We start from the raw sequence: 19,896 nt of genomic DNA on the forward strand, positions 1-19,896 counted from the left end.
TATTGACCTATTTGTGGGATCATAAAACTTGTAACCCCGTGATCGTTCAGCATAGCCAATAAAGTAGCTGCTAATGGTTTTAGAGTCCAATTTTCGTTCATGAGGTTTATAAGGCCTCGCCTCAGCAGGACATCTCCATACATGCAAATGTTTTAGACTAGGCTTTCGCCCAACCCAAAGCTCATAAGGTGTTTTTGCAGCTGCTTTAGTTGGCACCTGATTTAAGATATAAGTTGCTGTCTTTAGAGCCTCACCCCAGAGGGACTCTGGTAAAGTAGAATGACTGATCATACTTCTTAGCATATCCTTAAGAGTCCGATTTCGTCTCTCATATACACCATTCATGCTAGGTGATCCTGGCATGGTGTATTGTGGGACGATTCCACATTCCTCCAGGTATTTTGCAAACGGTCCTGGACGTTGTTCACCTGATCCATCATATCTGCCATAGTATTCACCACCATGGTCAGACCTGACACTTTTAATCCGTTTGTTGAGTTGTAACTCAACTTCGGCCTTAAATTTTTTGAATACGTCCAAAGACTGTGATTTCTCATGGATAAGAAATAGATACCTATATCTGGAATAGTCGTCTATGAATGTGATAAAATATTGTTGACCATTCCAAGACGCCATAGGGAATGGGCCACAAATGTCCGTATGAATTAGTTCTAAGACATCTGTAGTCCTATGGGCACCATATTTCTTTATTTTGGTCTGTTTTCCCTTGATACACTCAACACAGACATCAAAATCTGAAAAATCAAGAGAGTCCAAAATTCCATCAGACACAAGGCGCTCAACTCTAGATTTAGAGATGTGACCTAGGCGTTTGTGCCATAATGAGGCTGAATTTTCCTTAGTTAATTTACGCTTTGTACCTCGTGATTCCACGTGCAAGGTTGCATTATAAGATGCAATAGTTTCGAGCAAATATAGATTATCAAACACATTAAGTAAACCAGTACCAACAACATTGGAATTAATAGACATACTAAACTTCATATTTCCAAAAGAACAATAATATCCCAATTTGTCCAATACAGAAACAGAAATTAAATTTCGTCTAAAGGACGGTACAACAAAAGTGTCTAATAAATCCAAATAATAACCAGTTTTCAGTAATAATCTAAAGTGCGCTATTGCCTGCACTTCTATTGACTTGCCATCACTCACAAAGATGTATCTTTCAGCATCAGTTGGCTTTCGGTAGCTCAGGCAACCCAGCATAGAAACACATATGTGAGTAGTAGCACCAGAATCTACCCACCAAGTGTTTCTTGGTACTGAAGCTAAATTTATTTCAGAACAGACCAAAACATGAGATGTACCTTTCTTTACACGCCAGGCGACGTATTTGGCACAATCCTTCTTTCTGTGTCCGGGCTTGCCATAAAAGAAACAACCATCCTGCGTTTTCTGTTTCTTTGGTTCCGGACCCTGAGGAATAGCAACTTCCTTTCCCTTATGCTTTCTTTTGCCCGTATGCTTGGAGGTGCTTGCCAGATGAGCACTTTCAGTCCTTTCTTGCTTCAATCTCTCTTCCTCTTGCACACAAAATGAAATGAGCTCATTGAGAGTCCATTTCTCCTTCTGGCAGTTATAACTGACCTTAAATTGGTTAAATTGTGCAGGAAGAGAGATGAGAACTAAATGCACGAGCAAATCATCAGATAGGTCGAGCTTTAGTGCCTTAAGTTTTGAAGCAAGATGAGACATTTCCATGATGTACTCGCGAACATTACCCTTGCCTTTATACTTTATTGAAATCAAGCTTGCTAAAAGCGTGCTTGTTTCAGCCTTATCGTTTTTAGCAAAACGCTTTTGAATTTCTAAAAGAAATTCATCGGCAATGGTAACATCCTCTGTTATTGCACCCCGAAAAACTTCTGGAATCCCACGCTTCATGATCATAAGACTTAGCTTGTTAGAACGATCCCACTTTTCAAAGTACACAGTTTCCTCAGGAGTACTTTGTGTAGTGAGAGCATTCGGTTTTGGCATCCTTAATGCCAAGTCTATGTCCATGCAGCCGAGAACAATCAATATGTTCTCTTTCCAGTCCTTAAAGTTTGTTCCATTTAACATTGGAACATTGTTCATGTTGGCAGAGATTGAAGTAGTCGACATTAAAGCTGAATCGAAAAGAAAATAAAAGGAATAAACAATTATACTCACATTAAGTTACCAAACAGATAATCTCTAAATAAATTAATTTATTGACAACATCTCAAGATACCTAGCACAACATTAATACCAAGCCTTTGGGTAGTGATATTAACTGTAAGTGGTATTCTTGTTGTAATGATCAAACATTGACAATAAGTTATGTCAAATAACAAATCTATCTTTTGATGGATTTATTATTCACATTAGGTTTCCTTGACAATTGGCACATGTTTATCACCACAAAATGTGTGTGTAATTCTGCCAAGTTTTAATCATGTCTTTGGACCGATAAATACCCGCATGAGATACACAGACATGAATTTCAAAACATTCCATATAAAACAATCTAGACAAGAGAGATCACTTTTGTGACATCTTGTTTGAATTGACTTATATTTAGAACATTAGAAAATTAAATTTCCGTAGACGTTGTATGAAATTACATTAAATTTAAAGATTTCTAAATTTGTTACCCCGTATATGTTATATAATCTGCAGCAATCCCAATTATATACATATATATATAAATACATGATGTTCACCATTTGAAAAAATGAACCGCCCATCCGAATTATGTTCCATTTCCAGAAAACAAAACAGAATTTGCAGCAGAGGAAAAAACAGAAATACAAAAAACAGAATCTGATTCCAGGAAACTAAATAGGATGAATAAAAGCATATCTATTCTGATAATACACATGATATAACCGCTCTGATACCACTTGTAAACATAAATTTCAGAACATGAAACTTCATGTTTCAGATCATCTACCATGTATATCATCAAGAAATCAAGACAAAATGACATACCTGAATCCATCGATGAACGGTTAAACGGAAGCGTCTGATTGTCAATAAAACCTTGATATTGACTATGTTATTGCCTTCTAATCCTTTCCCCTTTGGTGCCTTATGTTTCTCCTTGAGAGGATTTAGAAAAACAAAACAGTGTTCTTATTTTTTTCTCACCTTAGGAAGGAATAGGGACCATAACCTTTTACAGGTTGTAATTGGTTTTCATAACTGAAAGATAATGAAAACCAATAAATTAACCATTATTGGTTTTAAAACTGAAAGGTAATGAAAACCAACTTTAACCAATATGTTTTAATTTCTATTTCTGCCCTCATAGAAATAGAAATTATACAACTAGTATCTACACATTAGGTCCATAACACATATACCCTTAAGCCTATTAACTAAACTGAATCACTTAAATTGTAGGCTTTTTATAAATGATAACACCACATTTAATTATGTGGTCCCAGTGAGACATTATCTAACATTTAGGGATCATGAAAATCTCTCATTTTCCTTATAAAAGGGGACTTAAAATAATTTATTTTTAATTGGATTTCATTATAATATGATATATGAATAAATAAATAAAATCCCGACTAATTTTAGTATACCAAGCTCATTTTAGCTCTGATAATATTAGTAGGTTAGAAAATAACGTAAATTATGCAGCCCCTTGACGTTTGGATAAAACATAAAAATGTTCATAATTTTAACATAATTATATTAACTTCTCTTTTTTAGTATGGTTGAAGAAGCTGAACCTAATGCAAACAATATGAAAATACATAAATAAATAAGATAAAATATACATTGTAAAAAAGGGATGCCAATATTATTTTTCATTCATACGACTAACAAATTTCTGACTAAAAGAGAGTCCAGTGTTATATGGATTAAAACCTCATTTGGAACGATGGAATGAAATAAAGTAGGAATGTAATGATAGTGGAAATGAAATATGTGGTAGAATGGAATGAAATGTTAATTCTCATTTTACTGTTTGGATAACATAGTAAAATGATGTGAGAATTGAATGACTATTTCCATTCCCATGTTTGGTTTGTTAAACAAATTGAATAAAATAGAATGGTTATCAAACTAATAACTACTAGATTAAAATTTTAAAATAAATAAAAATTGTAAAAAATTCATTAACATGAACAAAATACTAATTTTTAAAATCGCAACACCCACCATCATAATAAAAATATTCATTAATTGCATTAAAAATATAAATACGTTTTACTCTGGGCAACATTCTTTAATGCGCCGCGGGAGGGGGCGGGGACTGGGCAAGACCTCAAATTAAAAATAATTGAAATACTTAATCAACATTCATTAAGGAAATAAAAAAAATAACTTATGCTAGGATGATTGTAGTAAATACATATACTTCAAAAAAAAAAAAAACAAATTAATAATTTCTTTTAGGCATATTTTTTTAATCTATCAACAAGAAATAACAATCACTTGTACAGTATTTATATATGGAATAAAAATTAATTTTTAAAATTAGTTCACATGGGAAAAAAATAAAAAAATATACAAATCACTCATTCTTGTGGATGTGAAACAAAATTTAAATCAAGAAAAAAAGATACAAACAAACTATATAAAAAAAAAACAAAAAGAAAAAGAAAAAGAAAAACGAGATACATATATATTTGTGTGTGTGTGCCTGTATGTAAGTGATCTGTCAACTATCTAAAAATAATGAGTTTATTATATTCAATCCATAAGATTTTTCACAAGACTATTTTGCTTGTTTGGTTTTGGTTTTCAGAAAATTCTGTTTTTTTATTTTTCGTATTTTAATATTTTCAATGAACTTTTTTAATATTTTAAGTAATTCTTTTTAAATTTTTTTGACACACTTAACATAAATACACTTAAAAAGTATAATATTTACGAAAAAATTATTTAAAAATTCACTAAATACCAAAAAATACAAAAAAAATAAAAAAATTGTAAAAAAAATATTTTAAAAATTCACTAAATACCAAAAATATAAAAAAATACAAGAATTTAGTACTTTTTTTATATTTTTATGTATTTCTTAATTTTTTAAAATATTTTTTCACATTTTTTTTACTTTTTAGACACATCTAAGTAAGGTGCATCTAAAAAAGTAAAAAAAATGTTTAAAATTTTAAAAATATTCACTAAAAACAAAAAAACACGAAAATCAAAAAACTCAGTTTTCAAAAAATTTAATCCAGAAAACTCAGACCAAACACAGATAATGTTTGAGACACAAAATTTGGAGAATCATATAACCCCTAAAATGATATGGACCACTCATGTAAGAGAGATACAATAGGAAAACAAAAAAACAAAAAAGTCATTTTGGGGGTCATGAGAATTTCCAAAATTGGAGGTCTCACTCATTTTCCTTATAAAAGGGGACTTAAAAGCAGGTCTTTCAAACATGACTTTTGATAATTAATTTAATTTTAATTGGATTTCATTATAATATGATATATGAATAAATAAATAAAAAACCGACTAATTTTAGTATGCTAAGCCCATTTTAGCTCTCATAATATTAGTAGGTGTGGGTGTTGATTTCTGACTACACTGTTTGACAGGTACCCAGCTAGAGAGTACCGGCAGAATAGATTTCGCCCGAACAACCTGCCACAGAAAGATAAGACTTCGGCATTGGTTCGTCTACTCGGGGACACTCCGACGATCAATTTAGTACTTGGTTATCTCTCACAGATAGCAATTAGTGCTTAACTCACTATCCAGAGTACAAAAAACGTACCTTAGACCCACAAGGGTGCCTTACTTTTATAGCCTGCACTAACCTGATCCCTGTAGAAGTCTAGCTTCAATGGACTCTGGCTCATGCTCATCCTGGACTCTCAAATAGATAAAGTTAAACTCTCTACGAGTTTTATCTTATCCAGATTGAGGTCCTCTCCCATTCTAGGACTCTTGACCTTTAGCCGTTCATCTCGGATTCCGGTATTTTCGCAGATAACCTCGGCCTATCCGAGATCACCTTGGCACCATGACCAAGACACGTGGTACCTCGGTTGGCATTGCGGTGCCACCTTGGTCATGTGTTGTCATTCACAAAAATATGTTTCCACAACTGTTCTCTAGGATATATTACCTCGGCATCCTGAGGTGATGGAACCCATATCGTTTGTCTGTAAAGCATGTCGGCTAAAAACTTACTCTATCATTCATTACCGAGGTCATCACACATCGGCCGATCTATCCAAGACTGCAATCTGCTTTATTAATGACCAAGAACTAAGAAGTGAGTTTTTTCAATTAATTTTTTTTTCAATTAATTTTTTTCAATTAATTTTTTTTCAAATATTTTCTTTTTCAATTAATATTTTTTTTCAAATATTTTTTTTTTCAATTAATTTTTTTTTCCAATTAAAATTTTTTTCAATTATTTTTTTTAATGAATTTTTTTTCAATTATAATGTGTGTGATTCTATTGTCATAAATAATAAAAATAAATATAAATATTTTAAGCCTGAACAAACATATTTTTTAGTTTATGTTTTTAAATTTTTTTAAACATTTTATTCAAACTAAACGCGTTTGTAATTTATGTTTTTCTAAAAATAAACAAAAATCAGTTTATAAATTTTTTGTAAACATAAACTAAAAACGTAAACATTACCAAATGCTACCTGAAATTCCTTAACTAAGATCATTACTCATCTATCCGAGGTCATTGCTTCATTAAATCAAGAACCCCAAGAGTTCTATCCGCGCACGAGCTATCACACACGATTTCCTCAACCGTTTCATCCACGCGTTCTTTTCTCATTGACTCGTACCTGACACGCGCCATCAGGTCGCGTCGCTTCTACACACGTCGCCTGACAGATACGTCGTCCAAGGCATATCATTTAAGCTTTGCGGCCTTTTCATGTTTTAACAAAACATCACATTCTGTCACCGTCTCTTCACTTTTGCTTTCTTTGTTTTCCTTCTGTTTTCAAGTCTTTCTCTCTCTAAAGCCTTTCTCCAAAAACCGCCATTGTTTCAAGCTCTGCAACTTGCTCCAATCATCTCCTCCGACGAGCATTTCATCATCTGGTTCTGACTACTTACGCTGTCTGACTCCGGCAATCTTCACTCCAGCGCCATTTCGGTCAACGCTACTTGGTAAGTCCTCAGCTTCTTATTTTCATTCCCTGTTTTGTTTTATTCAATGTATCTGTACTTGCCCCATGCTCCTTGTACTGCATTCATAGTTGTACTTCGTTTGTATCTTCATACCTTGGTTATCACCCCTTGTTTTTGAATCTATTTTGTTCTACAAATTTCATCATATTTGTTTGTGATCTTGCTTCTGTCCAATCCTTTTCTGGGTATATACATTCACATATTGCTCACACATTTGCTATCTTGCCACTGTTCTTGGCTTTGTACATTTGCACATACTTTGTACAATGTTCTCGATTTTGTTTTTTGGGTTCTGAATTACATCCCTTTTCTGTTTTCTGTCTTATTTTCCAGATTCTTGCCTTCAATTCTCTGTTTCCACATAAACTTAGGCTTGGGTTGTGATAGAAATTACTGTCCCTAGGAAAATAGGAACAAATTCCCCTAGATCTTGTAAAACCCTTGCACTAGTTTCTGTTTGGGGCTTTAGCCGAGGTCACTTCAAATCCACACCCAAATTTTTCACCTAAACTGTGTCCTAATACCTCCCAAGCCAACATCATGGGAATGTTTAGGTGGAGAGTAGATACCCCTTCTAAGCTAGAGTACTTTAGGCAGGAGTTTTCTATACCAACCGATGTTCAAATCCGGTTGGCTGGAGAGAACGACTCTATTATGCCTGGAAAGGACTATATGCCCTTTTCCGTAGTCTCTATTATCGAAGGAGGAGTCAGATTCCCTCTTAACACCCTTTTCAGAGACGTCCTCCACTATTATAAACTAAATCCCATGTAACTAGCTGTAAACTCTTTTAGGATCATAAACAGAATCGCTGAGTTGGAGCGTTGGCAAAATGCTAGGATCTCCTTGTCTGATATTCAATACTGCTACACGATGTGTGGCCTTAAGACCAAAGTTGGTTATACATACTACCTCAAGCCGAGATCCACACAATACAAGCTGATAGTTGACATTCCAGACTCCAATAAAGGCGCGACTGATGACTACCTGATTGTCTCGAGCAATTGGGATTTCGCGCCTGATGATGAACTCCATCCCTTTCCATTACGCCGCAGGGTTTTTACGGATGATAAGGGTAAGGACTTAGTTTCCCTCCCTAGAGTCCTTCATACTTCTCTCTTAATTATTTTTCCATTACTTTGCTTCTAATGTATGATCTCTTTTTACAGCTCTCCCCCAACTAGAAAAAGACTTTCGCCGATATTACACGTCGAGCAACGACTTGGTTCGCCTTCTCGGCCTGCCACTCGAGCTTCGCAAGGCTCTAATCTTCCTCAACTACATCCCAACATACCGGAGTCCGCTCTCCGATGTTCCTCGAAAGAGCAAATCCCCACCTTCTGCGACAACTCCCTTTACCACTTCATCACCAAGGCCTGATCAAGCCTCAACTTCTGACCCAGCGGAGCAGCCATCAACATCCGCTGCCTAGCTGATTTCTCCAGCCCAGCGCCAACGATGACATCGAGTTCCACTCCTCGCCCCCGCATGCAGAACTCATAGCCGAAAACGCTAAAGTGCTGAGGCGTCGGCTTACGATCTAGCCAATCCACCCACTGCTCTGCCAACAATCCACTTCGGTACAAGAGTCACAGTCGCCGCGACCACCGACGAGATGGGATGCAACAAGGCTGTTGTCGTAGAACTCTTGGCCAACATCCCCGGTGTCGTCATGGTCCAATCCTCCCCTTCGCAATCCCAACAAAAGGCCAAGCCAAAGAGAGTGAAAAAGGCTAAAGCTAAGGCAACAGTGACTCAGATCGATTCTGAGGACACTTTGCCGATATCTAAACTAGCCGAGGTCGAGAAGAGTGCATCTGTTGCCGAGAAGCGTCCTTCTGAGGCTAGTTCGTCTGAGGTACCTTCCTCAAAGAGGCCAAGATCTGAGGGCTCTGATCAGCCTGGAGCTTTCAAATCCAACTCGCCTTGGGCCCCGACCTTCATGGTGGGCGACCGACCTCTTCTGGCCGATGACAGCGCACTGGACAGTGTTGAGGTCGGCACCGCTATCTCCACTTCCGTTCTCTTACTAGCCAACATTGACCGAATGGCTGAGCTAATAGTCACGACCCAAACCCGCCCTTATGGATTTAGCACCGTAATCGGCCAGTAATCCGCGATTACCGAAGGCCTGCTTAACAGTCAAGACAGTAATACAGAGTACAGGGGCTGGCGGAAGCCAAAATAGTAAATAAAAGGTGTCCAATGAGCTGTGACATTCTGAATGCAAAAAGACTTTCCTAAACATATTCACATTCATAAGCAAAACATATATATACATCGTAAGTACAAACATTCAGGTTAGGGACCAAGCCCCTTCTTAAAACTGTACAGTACAATACAAGTCTAAAACAGTATTACAGAACAGAAGCAAAAGGGTGAACTGAGACACCCCAAAAAGCCCTGGCTTGGACTGACATGGAACCTCGAAGTGAGGCACGATGGTTGGCTTGACAAAAAGGGAGTTACCCCAACGTTCTTAGCATCGATCCGGTGCTTGAACACCTACATATAAATATAAACAGTAAGCTAAAGCCTAGTGAATAACAACTGTGTAAAGAAGTTGAAAATGAATGTTCTTTCAGTCATTAAACGGTCATATCAGTCATTTAAAAACCATAGCAGTTATATGTGGCACATCCAATAGCAAAACAGTACAGTAGGTCTTAACAGACTGAACAGTTAGTTGATGGCCATCATAACAGTAAACAGTAATGGTTCCAAACATGGGAACCGACAGAGATCTCTGTAACAGTAGCAATAACAGTACAGTAACAGTAAATTGCTATGGATGCCACGAATACAGTTTACAAATAGGACAAACATTCATTCATTAAATAATAACGTTTCAGTAAACAGAACAGTTGATCATTCAGAAAATATTCATAATTGAATATATCTTTACAACATTGTTACTCATAGAGCATTGGGCTATAAGCAGGTAATGAGCGTCCTCGGATGCCAATCCTACACAGTTACAGAATGAATACACACTAAGTTACACACTTGGGATAGACAAACTAGCCCTTTAACTTGACTTGGTGTGGTTCTACATCAATATCCTCATTAAGATGCCTTAAACTAGGCCTAGGAATGCCTAGGATGAAATGAGGATGCAAAGATGTACTTTAAAACACTTTTCAAAATTTTCAGAAAACAGGGGTCCCGCTCGAGCGTGGCTTTCTACGCTCGAGCATACATGCAGACAAAAGAGCTCTGCTCGAGCGTGACTTTCCCCGCTTGAGTGGACTGCAAACGCAGGAGAAAGTACTGGATACATACAATTTACGCTCGATGGGCGCTCGACCTCCGCTCGAGCGTGAGACACAAGTCCTCGCTCGAGCGTGCATTCCCTCGCTCGAGCGGACTGTAAACATATGAAAAGTACTGGATACACGCATTTCACGCTCGAGCGTTACTTTACTCGCTTGAGTGGGACGCATGTACTCAGATTGTACGCTCGAGCGTGGATCCAAAATCTGAAATTTTCAGATTGAACCTCCAAACTCAAATTCAACATTTCAAACATCAAATCCAATCCTTTTAGGTTAATTTTCTGGAAAACACTTTAAAACTCATAATATGACATGTTTCAAAGATCAATTTGCAAAATCAAAGCCCAAAGGTAGTTCAATTAATCACAAACCCAAACATAACTTCATAAACATAATGTATATGTAACATGCAAGTGTTCAATTGAAATAAAAGCTTCAAATACTTGATCAAATGAGTCAATTCACTCAAAAACATGATGAATTCATGAACTATAATCAAAATATGAACATGCATGTAGTAAATTTCATGGAAAGACCTCAAAACTCAAGAATGTGTACATGCATGCATGAATTCACCCTCAAATTCAACTCTTTAAATCAAATCTTGACTTAGATCACTAATGACTCATGAACCATGCAAGAACCAACTCAAATCCATAATTAAGAGGAAGAACTGCCTACCTTAAATCTTGAATTCTAGATGTAGGAGCCTAACTTCTCAAATTTCCTTCAAATTCTGCTAAGTTCCAAGTAAAACTCCTTGTTGAATTCAATTTCTCCCAATTCTCTCCCTCACTCTCACGTTTACTAGAAGAGGGCTGAAGTGTGATGTATCAAACATGTGTGAAGTGTGAGAAGTAGTGGCCTAGCATTAGCCCACCCAATAGCAAAATGGTAGTAAATGCAAACTAATGTAATTGAACTTTATTTAATCTAATTAAATCATTCCAAATCAAATTTAAGTTAAAACTACCATAAAATCACATAAATTCTAATTAACATAAAATACCAATCGATTTCTAATTCGGTCGCCGATAGGACCTTCTATATTCAATTCAAAGATAAAACATAAATAGATCATTTAATAGTCAAACAGATAGAAATGCATTTACAGACAATACACTCATGCAATCAGTTTAGGGTTTCCTCCTACTCAGTTACTTATCATATTTAGTCACAGTTTAGCAGTATTCAGACGTGAGGGTTGCTACAGTCTTTCTTCCTTAAAAAAGTTTGGCCCACCAAACTCGGATTACCTTCATTTTGGTAGAATACTGGATTTAGGGGGAACAGTTCAGGATATCTCCTCAACATATCATCTTCTCTTTCTTAAATGGCATAAGTGCCACTGTGGTTTTGCCAATCCGCTTTCACTAACAGAATTTCTTGGTTTCTCAACTTCTTGATCCGTTACTTTACAATCTGAATAGGCCGTTCTTCATAAGTGTAGTCATCACTTAGCACTACACGGGTAGGCTCAATCACATGGAAGGGATCCCGAAGATAATCCCTCAACATTGAAATGCGGAAGACATTATGCATATGCTCCATTTCAGGAGGAAACGCTACATGATACGCCACCGGATTAATTTTCTCAATGATTTCATACGGCCCGACATATCTCGGCGCTAGCTTACCGTTGACTCCAAAACGAGTCTGGCCTTTCATCGGTGTCACTTTAACAAAAACATGATCACCTACTTCATATACCCTGTCTCGCCTTCGGATATCCGCATAACTTTTCAGTCGGCTTTGTGCGATTTTCAATCTTTGCTGAATCAGTTTTACCTTTTCTGTGGTTTGCTGTACAATCTCGGGCCCAAGCAAAGGCCCATCTCCAACTTCTGCCCAACAGATAGGAGATCGACATTCCTGCCATATAAAGCCTCGAAAGGCGCCATACCAACACTCGAGTGAAAGTTATTCGTTATGTTTCACTCAGAAACATCACCAACTTAGTTCAACTCTATTATATGCAAGTATAATTCAACTATGCCATATAATAAGTCTAAGTTATTCGTTATGTTTCAATCAGAAAAATCGCTAACTTAGTTTAACTCTATTATATGCAAGTATAATTCAACTCAGCCATATAATAAGTCTAAGTTATTCGTCATATTTCAATCAAAAACATCGCCATAGGACTATTTAGTCCGATCACACAATTGTAATTTTACCAAACTAAAACTTTATTAATACCTTGGCTAAAATTATAACATAAACCTAAAAAAAAAACATAAAAAGATCTACTGATAGAAAAACTTCAAGTTACAGGTGTTCCAGGGTCTTGGCAACTCTTTGCCATCACTGTCTTCAAGCCAATATGCACCATTACCAGTAACCAAGACAATTCTATAAGGTCCCTCCCAATTTGGGCCAAGTTTGCCATCTTTGGGATCCTTCTTGTTGCCGACCACTTTCTTCAGCACAAGGTCCCCAACTTTGAATTCTCTTGGGTTAACCTTCTTGTTGTAAGCCTTAACAAGTTGTTGTTGGTATGCCCCTAGCCGAATTGCTGCTCTTTCTATTCTTTTTTCCAACAAGTTCAGATCTCGAGCTAGGAATGCCTCATTAGTCCCATTCTCTACTCCCTGGGTTCTGATCCTTGGGATGTCGACTTCTAATGGGATAATTGCCTCTATGCCCTAAGCCATGGCAAATGGGGATTCCTCAGTTGATCTTCTCGGCGTAATCTAATATGCCCAGAGTACATTGGGTAACTCTTCCACCCATTTTCCTTTTGCTGCTTCCAGCCTCTTCTTGATCCCATCTAAGATAGTTTTGTTGGACGCTTCTGCTTGACCATTTCTTTGAGGGAAGCTTGGAGTGGAGTAGTAGTTCTTGATTTTGTACTTTGCACAGAAGTTCTTGATTAGCTTACTGTCAAACTGTGTGCCCTTATCTGTTATTATTTCCCTTTGGAACCCAAACTCGGTGATGATATTCTTTCATATGAAGTTCTTTACATCAATGTCCCAAATCTTTGCGAGGGGTTCTGCTTCTAGCCACTTTGTGAAATAATCAGTTGCTACCAGTAGGAACTGCCTTTATCCAGTCGCTTGAGGCAGTTATCCAACAAGATCCATGCCCCACTAGGCGAATGGCCATGGGCGGGACACTGGGTTTAAATCTGCTGCTGGTTGATGTATGAAAGGTGCAAACCTCTGGCACTTCTCACACTTTCTAGCATAAGTTTCAGTATCTTTCTGCATATAGGGCCACCAGTACCCCTGAGTAATGGCTTTATGAGCAAGTGACTTACCCCCAGTGTGGCTTCCATATACTCCTTCGTGTATTTCATACAGGAAGTCTTCAACTTGTGAAGGACGCACAAATCTTAAAAGAGAACCAGTAAAAGACCTTCTGTAGATATGTCCTTCTGTTGTCAAACTGAACCTTGCCGACATTAGTCTGATCTTGTGTGCTTATTTGTGATCATCTGGTAGTTTCCCATCTCTAAGGAATACTACTATCGCATCCATCCAATTTGGTCCCATTTCCATACATATTGTTTCATACTTTGTATTCAATGGTTCTACACTTGGGCCTGGCAAATAGTCAATCATTATTGTCCTTACCTCTCTTGATTTCATTACACTAGCTAGGTTAGCCAAGGCATCAGAATGGCTGTTGTCATCTCGGCTAATTTGCTATAGTCGGCAATCTTGGAATAAGGCTACCAGTTTGACAACTTCCTTTGCATGGGCCATCATTCTTTCATCTCGGGCTGCGTATTCGCTTGTTGCCTGGTTAACGATAAGCTGGGAGTCACAGAAGACCACCACCTCGTCAATTTCCATTGCTGCTGTCAACTTCAATCGTGCGATTAGTGCTTTATATTTTGCTTCGTTGTTTGAGGGTTTAAACCCCAAACGAATAGATTGTTCCAGCATCCGCCCATCTGGTGATACTAGCACTGCTCCTGCCCCCGCTTCTGGACGATTTGAACTCCCATCAACAAATAGGCAGAAGGAGTCGCCGATGTAAATATCGCAGGGCCTGAGTTCTTATGTATCAGAAATATCATTAGTAGTTCTCCAAGTATTTCTAACCTCAGCACCCCATAAAGTTGGGTGCAGGTCTCCCCTAATAAACACATACAATATAGACGGAAAATTATGTCAAAATGAGTTTAAAACTGAATTTATTAAAGAGCAGTAAAAACACATAGTCAAAGAAAAACCAAGATCACCATTCACATAGCCAGAAGAAGATAGGACAGCCTGCCTTCATTAAAGCTCAGGTCATTACAGGGTATCTACATGAGGAAGAGAAACACAGAATAAATGTAGTGAGATATATGGTAATTTAAACAAAAATTCACATAATAAATTGATGATGTTAAACTGTAACGACAGTAACAATCTTGTACCATCAGTGTTACAGTTATCATACTTCAAATAATCAATACCCTACGAAGAAACGTGTGTTAATTCGTTGCTTGATCATACTCACGACGCAAAGGTTTTGGCATCATAAACATAATTCCTAAAATCATACCCACGAAGCAAAGGTTTTGGCATCTTGTTCTTCATGACCAAGTGAGCTAGGCATTGTTTTGCTACAAGTAAAATAACTGCAAAATGAAGTGAAATAGTTCCAACACCTCAGTTAAGGTGATTTAGTGGATTATCAATGTCAAACAGCTTAAATGTGGAGAGCTTCTGTCACAAAATCAGACTTTTCAAAACGAACGAAAAAAATAAAAAAATTACCAAGAACAGAGCAAAAGGAATAACAAAATCTTCACCGAATCAAAGAATTACCACTTCAAAGTCCACAAATTTCATATACATCAACAACCATAACCAAATTCACCATAAAAATGACCTCAAAATTGATCAAGCAACACATGAAAATGCATACATTATTATATACATAAATATAAAAATTTGTAAAAAAAAAAAAAAAACCTAATTGGAAGAGAACTAACCAAACCAGAGGCGACAATAACAGGATCTCTCATGAGCTCCTTGGAAAGAGGGCAATGAAACTCCTTAGGACAAGCCAAGTTTTTGCGCAGTTTCAAAGAGATTGATTTCTTGGACTTCAAGTCCTTCAATGCACATAGAGTTTGAGTGGCTCGATCGATGGCCTTGACATTCAAATTTTCGTTGTCGTCTTCGAGAATAGACTTCATATCAAATGATGAATTCAAAGTTTTTGGGAAAAAATGATCGAGAGACAAAGAGAAATTGATCGATTGGGAGAGAAAGTGAATGACATACCTTGTGAGGTGGTACGAAGTTGCGCAATCGAAACTGGATTATACAATCACTTTGAATACACACATGAAATTGATGAACTATTATATACAAAAATTGAGAAAAATCAATTACTAATAAACCATGAGCTTAAGATAGACGCATCACCTCATCAATAGATCAATTGAATTGCATAACAACACTATCCAAATGAAAAATTATATATATATATATATATATATATTTGTCTATAGATTGCCGTGGAGAACGATGAAGGGAAGGGATGATGAGATTGGGATGAGAGTAAAGGCGATGGTGATGATGATGAGTTTAAAGATGAGTGGTGATGATGAATGATGAGCCATGAATGTTCCAAAAAATTAGGGCTTTGAAATCCAGAAAATCAATCGGACCTCTCTCTCTCTCTAGGAAGGTAAAAGAATGTGCAACTTCAACAATATTAATAGGTAAAAATTCTGGAAGGTAAAAGAATATAACAATATTAATAAGTAACAATATTAATAATAAAACAATAAAAATAAAAAAACTGGAAAGTAAAAGAATGTGTAACTTTAACAATATTAATAAGTAAATAAAAATTAAAGTAAAAAATTTTAGACAAAAAGATTTTAAGTATAAGTTTATAAATTATTTTTGTATTAAAAAATTGTACATTATAAATAGAATATCTACTAGATTTTATAAATAAAAAAAATTGTCATATCTACTGGAAATTTATAAATATCTAAGAACATATAGAATTATTTTTTTATTATTATTTATAATTAAAATATAATTTGGTAAAAAACAATTAAAAAAACACTTACTGATTTATAAGATTATGACTTTTTGAGAGTGAAAATAAATTTTTTTTTTAAAAAAAAATTCTAGTAAGAATTTTCACTACATACTAATGCCTGCCATGTAAAATTATGATATATAATAACATAAAATGCATGTCATCTTAAGTATAAATATTTCACAGCATATTTTTACAAGCCGTGAAAATATATAAATTATTTTTGTATTAAAAAAATCTAGATTGTAACTAGAATATCTAGTTTATTGGGAAAAAAATAAAAATTTCTCATATCTACTAGAAATTTATAAATATTTAAGAACATTTAGAATTTTTTTATTACTATTTATAATTAAAATATAATTTTTCTGGAGAATAAGAGGATTTTGGTACAAAAACAGGTATGGATTTAGAATGAGAGGGAGTGTGGCGTAAGTTTTAAAATCTATATTTTTTTACTTTTTAAATTCAAATAATTTACATATATTTAGAAGGAAAATATTTTCTAATTTTCTAAAAAAATCACTAAATTTAAAAAAATATAAAATTTAATATTTTACGACATGAAATGTATGTTGTCTTAAATGCAAATAGTTTATAATATATTTTTGTATGTCGTGAAAATATACATTTTTTACGGCATACTTTTGCATGCCATAAAAAAATCGGATTGATTTTTATTTTTTATTTTTTTTTTCTAGAAGTTTTCACGGCATTCATTAACATGTTGTATAAAGTTATAATATTTTACAACATAAAATGTATGTCGTCTTAAGTGTAAATATTTTATGACATATTTTTATAAGTCGTAAAAACATACATTTTTTACGGCATACTTTTGCATGCTATAAATATATGAATCAACGACTTACATGGTATGTATACTGTTATTGACAAAAAATTAACGACTTGTAAAAAAAAAAATATCGTAGAATGTACTAACTATGACATGTATTTAATGCATGCCGTAAACATGATGTCGTAGATAGTTAGCTTTGTTGTAGTGCTTAGACTCACGAGGGTGCCTTACTTTTATAGCATGTAATCCCTGTAGAAGCCTAACTTCAATGGACTCTGGCTCAATGCTCATTCTGGACTCTCAAATAGATAAAGATAAACTTCCTAAGAGTTTTATCTTTATCTAGATTGAGATCTTCCCCCATTTTAGGACTCACCCTTATCCGTTCATCTCGGATTCCGGTATCTTTGCAGATGACCTCGGCTTATCCGAGATCACTTTGGCTCCATGACCAGGACACGTGGCACCTCGGCTGGCACTTCGGTGCCACCTTGACCACGTGTTGTCATTCACAAAAATATGCTCCCATAGTAGGTTAAAAAATAAGGCAAATTATGCAGCCTCCCTTAGGATTGGATAAAATATAAAAATGTTCATAATTTTAACATAATAATATTAACTTCTACTTTTTAGTATGGTTAAAGAAGTTGAACCTAATGCAAATGATATGAAAATACATAGATAAATAAGATAAAATATGCATTTTAGTGTAAAAAGAAGGTGCCAATATTATTTTTCATTCATACAACTAGCAAATTTCTGATGAAAAGAGAGTCAAGTATTATATGGATTAAAACCTCTTCAGTAAAGAAAGAAAAAAATAAAAACGTAACTTATGCTAGAATGATTGTAGTAAATATATATACTTTAAATAATAATAATAATAATAATAATAATAATAATAATAATAATAATGTTAATGTCTTTTAGGCATAAATTTTTTAATCTATCAACAAGAAATAACAATTACTTGTGCAGTGTTTACGTATGGAATAAAAATTAAATTTTCAAGTTAGTTCATATGGCAAAAAAAAAAAAAAAAAAAAAACATAAAACGAAATATACAAATCACTCATTCTTGTGTATGTGAAACAAAATTTATATCAAGAAAAAAAAAAAGATACAAACAAACTATATAAAAAGAAGAAAAAGAAAAACGTGGTACATACATACATATATGTATGTATGTGTGTGTATTATATTATACATAGAATATGATTTCATAGAGTTTCATATGTATATATACCTCACAACTAACATGTAAAAAAATTGAAACATAATTTAAAAAAAATATATATACATATATATATATATATATATGTATTGAACCTAGTAAAAGAACAATGATGGAGTTATCTATGACTGATTGTTTAGTATGTGAAAGTATTAGTAGAGAGAGATTGGAAGAGAGAGAAAAATATATATTTTTTCCCAAAACAATCGTTTTGTTTTTTTTATTTTTATTTTTATGAGAGAGATCGTTGTCTTGTTTTATGATGATTCCGTGTTGGAATGGAATAGTTATTCCTTACCTTTCCATATGGAATCGGTAGTCTGACTTTTTGTTGGAATGAACATTCTCACTTCACTAAAGCATACCAAACGAGGGAAAGGAAATATAAAGTTAGAATAAACATTCCATTCTAGCTCATTCCATCTTACCAAATGTGATCTAAATCCGAGGCGAAACTACAAATTTTGTTTGCAAAGGGCCAATGTATATGAATAAAAAATATTGAATTAGTTTTTGGTACATTACTACTTGAATATAATTTTTCATATATGCATTACGAAGAAATATTTCACAAAAAAATTAAATAAATCTAATAAATACTTTGTCCAATTTTGAACTATTAGATCACAGTATACTATCGGTTAAACTAGTATTTCAAGCAATTTTGTTGATTGATATAATCTACTAAATAAAAAGTAAAAAATACTTAAGATCATTGAAATGCTTAAATTTTACACTTAATGGCGTTGAATGTTACATGTTAGTTGATTTGTTTAGAAATCAACTAATTAAGACCCGACCCTTGTCATGTTATTTTAAATAAATTTAAGGTTGAAGTTTAGATTCTCTAGCATTACTCATAAAAAAGTATATATACCATTTGATTTGTAAAATTCAAAAAATAAGTGACATGTACCTCGTGTTTTAATAAAATCGACTCAATAAAAATGATGCTATTATTTAAAATGTGAAATAATTAGAGATTGTTTTATTAGACATTGTAAAACACTAATGAAACTAAAAAAATAGTAAAATAATTCTTATAAAATTAAAAAATGTCTAATAATAAATATAGAATTAATAATAAATTGTCAAAAATTGAAGGGGACCGGCCCCGGCCCGTACACCGTTCTGTTCCTGAACTTAGTATAATTATGCCAAACTTGTGGAGCTCATTATATATTTTTTTTTCAAATCTCATGGCATGTCAATGTAATTTACTTAATACTCACACAAATTATTTGCTAATTTAAAATGAAACACATAATTTGTGTGAGTATTAGCAAATTAAAAAAAAAAAAAATTGCAGTTAGTAATCATTCTACCCATAATTTTTGTTGTTATGATTACATGTAACGGACTACTCCATTTTAAGAGTTAGCCTAGGGCCACGAAGAATTCAGACGGACCATATATATGAAGTAGGTCTTTTATTGATTTAGAACACAATGAAA

General features: G+C 34.6%; 1 protein-coding gene across 2 annotated transcripts; it reads right to left on the minus strand.

The window, feature by feature from the left end:
- Positions 1 to 9,500: 9,500 nt before the first annotated feature.
- LOC114277406 (uncharacterized) lies at positions 9,501 to 15,916 on the minus strand. Of its 2 annotated transcripts, none has more exons than XM_082893638.1 (5): positions 15,779 to 15,916; positions 15,345 to 15,667; positions 14,907 to 14,982; positions 14,599 to 14,664; positions 9,501 to 9,636 (listed from the first exon to the last, which is right to left on the minus strand). In XM_082893638.1, exons 1-4 carry the CDS (start codon positions 15,781 to 15,783, stop codon positions 14,646 to 14,648), a joined length of 423 nt encoding a protein of 140 aa, XP_082749764.1. In that variant the 5' UTR covers positions 15,784 to 15,916; the 3' UTR covers positions 9,501 to 9,636; positions 14,599 to 14,645. The 2 variants fall into 2 exon arrangements, with proteins under 2 accessions (XP_082749764.1, XP_082749763.1); XM_082893637.1 differs by lacking the exon at positions 9,501 to 9,636 and adding an exon at positions 14,355 to 14,492.
- Between the last annotated feature and the right edge of the window lie 3,980 nt (positions 15,917 to 19,896).

Source organism: Camellia sinensis, chromosome 11 (assembly GCF_055761805.1).
Source record: "Camellia sinensis isolate YWXY chromosome 11, ASM5576180v1, whole genome shotgun sequence".
Lineage (NCBI taxonomy): Eukaryota > Viridiplantae > Streptophyta > Magnoliopsida > Ericales > Theaceae > Camellia > Camellia sinensis.

Excerpts from the sequence above, each read along its gene's own strand:
- LOC114277406 (XM_082893638.1), bottom strand. Across the intron at positions 14,983-15,344 it reads TCCTGTTATTGTCGCCTCTG|TTATTTTACTTGTAGCAAAA; the intron begins GTTTGGTTAGTT and ends TTCATTTTGCAG.